Below are 8,619 nucleotides of genomic sequence, written 5' to 3' on the forward strand. Positions count from 1 at the left end.
TTATTTAATGACATTTAATTGGAAAGTACTTTACCTTTGCTGGGACTCGAACCTCGGTCATCCGAGTTAGGAACCCGTCGCCTTGACCACTAGACCACGAGATTATTACCGACGAACCGCGAGCGACCTGAAAGCGTACTGAAGTCCCCCTCTTCGCGACGCGAGCAGAACGCTCACATAAAGTGAACAAATTTTTTGCGGCGGGCACTGACTGACAATGTACTGTTATGTGCGTAGCTGCGTACAACTGTCAACATACATAACCTACGTACAAAATTTGTACATTACGTATGTGCATAGCTGTACGGAGGTATGCGTCCTCTCTCTACGAATGCGTCCTCTATGCGACTTCAACTCGTATGTAGACTGACGTGGTCGCTGTGTCCAGCTTCCAAAGTGTGCAGTGTGCAGTGCAGAGGGGCCACCGGGCTCCGGGGGTTCCGGGGCCCCCCATCGTTCTGCTCTCAAGTGCGCCGGTCAAGGGATTAGCGCTAGCCCCCGGCCGGGGTTTCCTGGGAAGGAAAATACCCCGACTACCCGGGGCACTCCAGGTGAACCGAAAGCGTACCGAAAGCATACCGAAAGCAAACAAACCTTTTGGCATCGGGTATTGCTTTAGTTTTAGTGCATACATTTTCATTGTTCTTTATTGTTAGTAACTATATTTTCTTGTTTTACAGCGAAGAAGAAAATCCAAAACAGACTAATCCTTCTAAGTGGTTACCTATGTCTGTCATTTGACATGCCTGTTATTATTGAAGGTTTATTGTTCACATTTTTAGCATTTGCTGCAAGTTCTTATAGTTCTAGTGGAATGATAGAAAGTTTTTATTTATTTACTAAGGATTTGTAAATGTCATCAGTTGGCCTATGTTAGATAGTACAATTATCCTTCCCCTCTCTGAGTACAATACATTGTGGTGGTGTCCCTATGTACCTGTAAAATTTCAATGGGTTTGGAATGTCTTCTCTAAGTTGAAGTTTCTTGAAACTTAGTTGTACTTTATTTTTTCCAGGCGTTCTATTGAAAAAATTCAAGAAGTCCCTTTCAGCAGCAACTCTTGCTATGGAAAGATGGTTTGCTACCTCTTCTCAGAGGAATGATGATGACGAAGGGGCACCGCCCCTCCAAGTCAGCGAACTGCAGGGAGACAATATCATTGATGAAGAACATGATGGTTCTGCTGGTGCTGCTTGATTGCTAGTTTTGTTCTAACTTTTCATGTACCTATATGGTATTGGTAGCACTTAATTTTTGAGTGTTCTTAATTCTAGTTCCTTTAGTAGCTACCTTGAATTCTTTCTTTTACATGTAGAGTTAATTTAATGTTAATATTTTTCTACATCTGTAATTATGGATGTATTTTGTTTTTGTTTGGCGGATGTAAGGCTGAGCTTGATCTCCCCTGCTACTGAAGCTAGTTTTTAATTATGCTCATTCATATTGCATGTTGGTTACTTTTATCTGTAGTAGTTTCTTTTTGTTTCAAATTCTTTGATAGTTTCTTTGAACAATATAAATGAAGCATGCCTTGCCATTTTTAAATATCTGACACTATTCTTGCACCTAGTGATTACAGTTTTCTACAGTTGTGTTCAGCCTAGTTCATCTTCATTGTCTCTTAGTCATGAAACAATTTGTTTCTTCAATTATTTTATACACTTTGTTGATTAAATTGCTGGTGTTACTTGATACCTAGTTGTGTTCAGCGTTAGTAGAGTTCATTGCCGTTCTCTTGTATTTGAAAACAATTCTTCGTTTTTGTTATTACTTTTCATCGACAGTTGGTTTTGGTCGCACCTAATTTTGAGTGTTCTTGATTCTAGTTCCTTATTTAGTATCTACCTTATTCTTTCTTTTAAATGTAGAGTTAATTTAACGTTTCTCAATATTTTTTCTACATTTAGTAAAAATTGTAATTATAGATGTATGTTTTATTGTTTGACGGATGTAAGCTGAGTTTGATCTCCCCTGCTACTTTAGCTACACTGCAAACAATTTTGACAGGTAATGCGGCTAATTCATTTTCCAGAAACGTCTGTTATTCGAATAACAGCATCGCTGTAGTTTTAATAGTTAAAATTTGGTACAGGGAGCAATGTACAGGACCACTGTACAGGCAAAAGCGAACAAAACTGTCTACAGTGGAGCCGTCTTCGTACACTGTACCGTGTAAAACCTGGGCTTTCCGGTGCTACAGCAACACTGTACTCCGCGTTCTGTACCCTAGGTGCAGTGGCTCAGAGCGGCATCTACAGTAACGCTGTAGATCGTTCCGTATCAGACTCTATTTTTTTGCCGTGTAGTTTGTAATTCTTATGCTCATTCACATTGCATTTTGGTTTCTTTTTATCTATGGTACTTTCTTTTTGTTTCAAATTCTTTAATAGTTAGTTGCATTTCACAATATACGTGAAACATGCCCTGCTATTTTTAAATATCTTTCACACTATTCTTGTACTTAGTTATTGCAGTTTTCTATAGTAGTGTTGAGCCTAGTTTGTCACTATTGTTCCTTCAAGTCATGAAACTATTTGTTTATTCAAATATTTCATTCACTTTGTAGATTAAATTTTCTCATTCTTACTATTTCTTCCTATTGTTACAATAGATGTATGTTTTTTGTTTGACTGATACTGATACATTGTTTATTTAATAAAACCTTAATTTTGTTACTTATCTGTGGTCATGTTTCAATAACCCTTACCCTCATATAAACCCTATTTTATCCCTAAGAGAAAATAGACGTCTATAGATTTCGATAGATCGTCTAATGCCCGTCTAGCTGGTGTAAGTTTTTAGACGACTAGACGTAGATGACCAAAAGAGGTCTAGTAGACATCTTTTCACATCTACGACTAGGTTTCGTCGAGAGACAGACGACCCGAGACGATTTATTTATTGTCTAACCTGTCTATGTACTTAGACGTCTAGCGCTAGACAAAGTGTAGACGTGTCTAGATGATCTATTCCCTATCTTCTCTATCTACGACCTTAGACGTCTAGCCCTAGACACAGTGTAGACGTGTCGAGATGATCTTACTCTCATCCATCCCATCAACAACCTTAGACGTCTAGCGATAGACGACGTTTAGACGTGCCGAGACGATTATAAAAAAAATATAAATATCTAGATGTCATCTAAAAGGCATCTAAATATAGACGTCTACTGATAGACGTCTAAAAGATGCCTCGATAGAGACAATCAAGACGGTCTAATAGACGTCTACCGAAGACGTCTATTAGACAAATTGCCGTCTAGCAGTAGATGTCAAATACACATCTAATAGACGTCTATTTTCTCTTAAATATTTATTTTTGTACATGGTCACAAATAGGTCACTGTGACCTCACTGTGACATCATGAATTGGTCACGGAATTTGTTCGTATGACGTCACGCATGACGTCACGCCGTGACTTTAAAATTAGGTCACCATGACGTCACCGTGACTAAAGCGTTTTCCTTGGGTTCAAGTGGAGCTGCCCAGCGAACCGAGTCAACCCTTGCCATCGGGTGAAACCGTCCTTGCTGCCCAGGATACTAAACTATGGTACCTACGAACAGGACATCTTGGAGGTGGCAATTTAAAATTACTTCCAAATGTGGTCAAAGGTATGAGTAATATTGTTTAAGGAGAAGTAGGTTTTTGTGATACTTGCCATGAAGCCAAAATTGTTCCTTTGCCTCACAAGAGTTCAGTCTACGAGACCTCTGGAAAGAGTGCATAGTGATCTCTGTGGTCCAAAAATTAACTTACAATGGTACTAAATATTTCATGACTATTATTGATGATTTTACTCACTTCACTGTTGTCTTTAACTTGCAAACTAAATCTCAGGAGGAGGTCCATAGTTACATTTCTATGTATGAAGCCAGTGTAACGGCAAGGTTTCAAATTAAAATTTGTAAATTTCGTTGTGATAACGGCAGAGAGTATGATAATAACTTACTTAGAGATTTCTTCAAAGAAAAGGGGATTGAATTTGAGTGCAATATTCCTCATACCCCTCAAAAGACTGGTGTTGCTGAAAGAATGAATAGAACTATTCTTGATCGGGCCAGAGCTATGCTCTTGGGCTGTTGTTTAATTGATAAATTCTGGTTTGACGCAGTAGCATCTGCTGTTTACATTATCAATAGATCTCCTACCTCTTGCCTTAAAGATAAAGTTCCAGCTGAACTCTGGTTAAAAGTTCCAGCTGAACTCTGGTTAAAGTTCCAGCTGAACTCTGGTTAAAGTTCCAGCGGAACTCTGGTTAAAGTTCCAGCTGAACTCGGGTTTGGCAGGAAACCTAACCTTCAAAAGCTTAGAGTGTTTGGTTGTGTGGCCATTGTCTGCAAACCACAAAGACAAATTAATGGTAAATTCGATGCTAAAGGGAAAAAGGCCATTATGCTAGGATATTGTGATAATGGCTATCGTCTGTGGTCATTTAAAGATCAAAGAGTTATCACTGCCTGTGATGTTAAATTTGATGAAAGTCGATACCTCCTAACCATATCCGCTTATCTGCCACGTGTCCCCGAGAAACCCGCTTATCTGCAGCCTAGCGCCGACAAACTCGCTTAACTGCGCCCAGTGCTGGACAAACTCGCTTAACTGCATAGGATTCCCTGCACAGATAAGCGGGTTTGTCCAGCACTGGTCGCAGTTAAGCGAGTTTGTCGGCACTAGGCTACAGTTAAGCGGGTTTGTCGAGGATACGTGGCAGATAAGCGTATATGGTTAGGAGGTATCGAAGTAGATTCCGTTTTGAGCGACCAAGTTGGATTCATAAGGATGGAGAGACCTTGCCCCACCAGGTGGCTCAAGAGCCTGAGGAGCTTTAGGAGGAGTCAGAGGAGGAGACTGACATGAGGAGTCTCAGCACAAGCCTTATGAAAAGTTTGATGATGAGGAGGAAGAAACTGAGGGACCGGCTGAAGAACTTATTCATGAGGTGAGGGAGCAGATTGAGCTTGAGCAGTTTAAAGCGGTTTAAAGAGAGGGCAGGTGAGGACGGGGAGACCAGGGGCAGGAGTACTCGTGTTAAGCTGAGACCTAAACAAACATTTTCATGATTATGTCACTCTTGCTATGGTGGCACATACTGTAAATAGTGTAGATGAGACAAATACAGATAAAATGTTAGAGTTCAATCAGGATGTGTTGCAGGTCTGTTTTAATTTTTGTGATGAACAGCTAGATTGTGAGATTGCTTTTAATGCTATTAATTTTTGTAATGAAGTACCATCTACTTTTGAGGATCTTTCCGGAAGGGATGAAGCACTGTGGCTTGGTGCAGTTGAGGAGGAGCTTAGTCCTCTTGGCAAAAATAATACTAGGGAAGTCGTAGACTTGCCTCCTGGAAAGAAGCCCATCAACAGTAGATGTTCTTTACAGTGTATCGTGTAGCATTACAAAAGACCGTTGGCCAAAAAAGTAACGCGTTACGATATCGATACAAAAATCGTATCGATATCATCGCTGCACGATAACCCTGGTCATAAAACCGTTATTTTGTTTTATATTTTTTTTTGAATTTTGTTTGCCAAAAACTGCGTGATCATAGTGCAGTAAGGGGTTGCAACGCAGTGCTCAGAGCGCGGCCTATGGGCGAGCCCCGGACGGCGCGAACCGGCCGTTCAAACCACCACTCAGTGCCTACCCTAGTAACACAAAACTGTGGCACATAGTGTTATTATTATCTATCGTCCAATTATTGTGACGATAATAAAAATCCAAAAGTGATGGCTTTTTCATAGTCATACGATTATCGCTGGTCTATCAAATTTAAACCAAGTTTATTTACCTCGACTCCTGAACGAATCCACAACACTGGTTTTTCGCTTCCATTACGATAGCTGGCCGATAAAGATTTTCCTTTCGAGGAAAAAAGAGAATCATTTTTCTCATTTCGTATATCGCACCTAGTTTGTATCTTTTAACAACTGTTGTCCGACAGTCGTACGACGGTTGTGTGCAACTAGGGTACAGTGCTGAGTGTTGTAGAAAGTTTGAGATAAACCGCAGTAAGTACACAAATGACACTACGAAACTCAAAAAGTTTATGCAATTTGGATCGGGATAGGCTGCGGCTCCGGGCCCCGGGAGCGCGTAAAAGAGTAAACATTTATTAAATGTTTATAAACATGAGGTGGAGTTAGGGGCCGACCGGTTGGCTCGGCTTTATAATCGTACAGCACTTCGCCAATGTGTCTCCTACCTTTTAATCGAAGGCTTGATGTGAGTCGGGCATTATTTTGTCTGAAATACTGAAAGTATTGCACACTAAAATCTTATGAACTTTTTTGTTCATAGTTACTGAGTTCTGTAAACATGCTCGGCTTACGCATTTTTTAATGCGCCAGTATGAAGAAATTTGTGCATACTGGCGTATTGAAAAATGCGTAAGTCGAGCATGTTTACAGAACTCAGTAACTGTGAACAAAAAAGGTTATAAGATTTTAGTGTGTGGACCAGTGCGACAGGGTTCCCTTAGCGTTCGCAAATAGTTTGGTTCAGTAACGACATAAAAGAAATAGGTGAGATCTTGTTATATTCCAGATCCTTGTGACCCACGGCAACGTATTGTAAACTTTCCTTAACGATTCTTGCATGGCAAAGTTGGCTAATCTGCAGTGAGGAGCACTGTGCGGTGGTTTGAACGGCCCGTTCACGCCGTCCGGGCGGCGACTTCTCACTGTTAAATTCTTACAAACAAATTTGTCGTAAACTTGCAAAGGACTTGGATGCTTTGCGATACAAACGATCGAATTTGTTTGTGATACACAACATTTCGGAAAGTCCTGACAAGCTACAAAGGAAATGCTTCGCAAGCTACAAACGAAATCGTTTGTATTATACACACAAAATCGTTTGTATTGCAAAGCATCAAAATCCTTCGTAATTACGAAGCATTTTGTTTGTAATTACAAAGCATTTCTTTCTTAGGTTTTAACAGTGCTTCCGGGGCTCGCGCATAGTCCGCGCTATCGGCGTGGGATTGAACTCGGTTTGGGTCGAACCCAGCGGAGAATAAGATTCCTTATTGCGTTCAAGCATAATGTCCGGACAAGTCCTTTAAGCCACTGGTATTTGCGTGAGTAGTAGTAAGTACAAACTATGTTAACTTATTGTAAAAAAGTATGTATTCTCGAGTTTAGAATAAGTCATTTACACTGCTGTGTTATTTTAATTTTGACTCTAAAATACATTAAATAAAAACATTCAGCTGAAATTGATTTAAATCACCAATAATAGGAAGCGTTTAGGAGCGCGTAATGAATTTCTGTGTGGCAATGACAGCAGCTTTCCGTCCACTTCCAGGAAAAAGTCTTCGAAGTTCGCCAAGTTTCTTCACGTATTCAATCCTGGTGTACTGTCCTCTACTCATCCACGCCTCAGCAACACCAATCTCAGTTCTCTGGAAACAAAGTAACAATACCACAACAAAAGTTAACAGAAAATTTACATTTCATAAAACTTAAGAAAAAACTGAGCCCATGAGCCCATAGCCCATAGGTGGCATCTGTTAAATGCAAGGGTTTAGGAAAATAATTGTCAATTAAAATCTAAGAATCACAGAAGAGTTGATTGTGAAAAAAATATTTTCACGGGGATCCCACAATTTGTACCCTGGCAATTTTCATGACTTTTCCTTAACATTCCAACCAAAATCACTGGTGTAAATGGTTCAACCAAGAATTTTTAAACCTGGTCAATGCCAAAAGCATTGCCTACAACAAAACCGAAGCTAAAAACCCTTCTCCTGTTGTATTAACTGAGTATAAAAAGATATCTAATAGAGTAACCAAACTAAAAATACAGCTAAAACCACAATACGACCACCAAATCTATTTATTTATAAATGACATATGAAGCGTCATGGTAGATGGATGTTGTATGCTGATGACATACTACTCATATATCAAGATAGCACTGAACAAAATATAATGAAGAAAATAAATGAGGACCTCACTACTATATCTAGGTGGTTGGACCTCAATAGGCTAATCTTAAACTATATTAGTGGTATCATCCACTAATATAGTGAAGTGCAACAACATCACCATTGAAAGATGCTCTGAAGCACTCTTACACCAAATGTAAATGTAAAATGCCACATGCAAAAAAAAAAAAAAAGGTTCATTGAATCCGGAGACATTTTTTTTCCCGTGAACTGTCTGGCGAGAAGACTTCACCGCCATTTCAAACCCCAGAATCAGAACCACTTCCAGTATCGCGTACCACCACCAATGTCACATGACTGCATGGCGGGAATGCCTACCTACTGCTTTGCAGGCGCTACATGCACAAAACCAGAAACAACGTGCCCTACTAAGCACAAAACAAATTCCGTAAAGTACGAGCAGATTAATTATGTAGCAAAATCATTTGGTACACCTTGCAACTTGTTCTAAATTACAAACGTGACCCGTAAAAGTACAACAATTGTCATGGAAATTTTTTCCGTAACTCTACAAGTATTTTTCACAGTGTGTCTTCAATAACGGACAGCGGCGGACAGTGCGGTAAGGTGGGGGGGGGGGGTGAACAAGCAGGCCCGCCCTTCCGCGAAACGCACAAACGCAGTTGCCAGCTTCACTTCGCTGCGCCGGCATCTCCGTTCGACA

The 8,619-nt window shown here is 40.1% G+C and overlaps 1 protein-coding gene across 1 annotated transcript in view; it reads right to left on the reverse strand.

Annotated features, from left to right (window-relative positions):
* Positions 1 to 7,111: 7,111 nt before the first annotated feature.
* The window catches only part of LOC113214575 (heat shock 70 kDa protein II-like), a 19,983-nt gene continuing 18,475 nt past the window's right edge, over positions 7,112 to 8,619 (reverse strand). The window contains exon 9 of the mRNA XM_026433998.2: positions 7,112 to 7,409. Within this exon, the coding sequence (XP_026289783.1) occupies positions 7,254 to 7,409 (156 nt within the window). The 3' untranslated portion in view covers positions 7,112 to 7,253. The remainder of the gene's footprint in view (positions 7,410 to 8,619) is intronic.

This window comes from Frankliniella occidentalis, unplaced genomic scaffold (genome assembly GCF_000697945.3).
Source record: "Frankliniella occidentalis isolate FOCC.00 unplaced genomic scaffold, Focc_3.1 Scaffold173, whole genome shotgun sequence".
Classification (NCBI taxonomy): domain Eukaryota; kingdom Metazoa; phylum Arthropoda; class Insecta; order Thysanoptera; family Thripidae; genus Frankliniella; species Frankliniella occidentalis.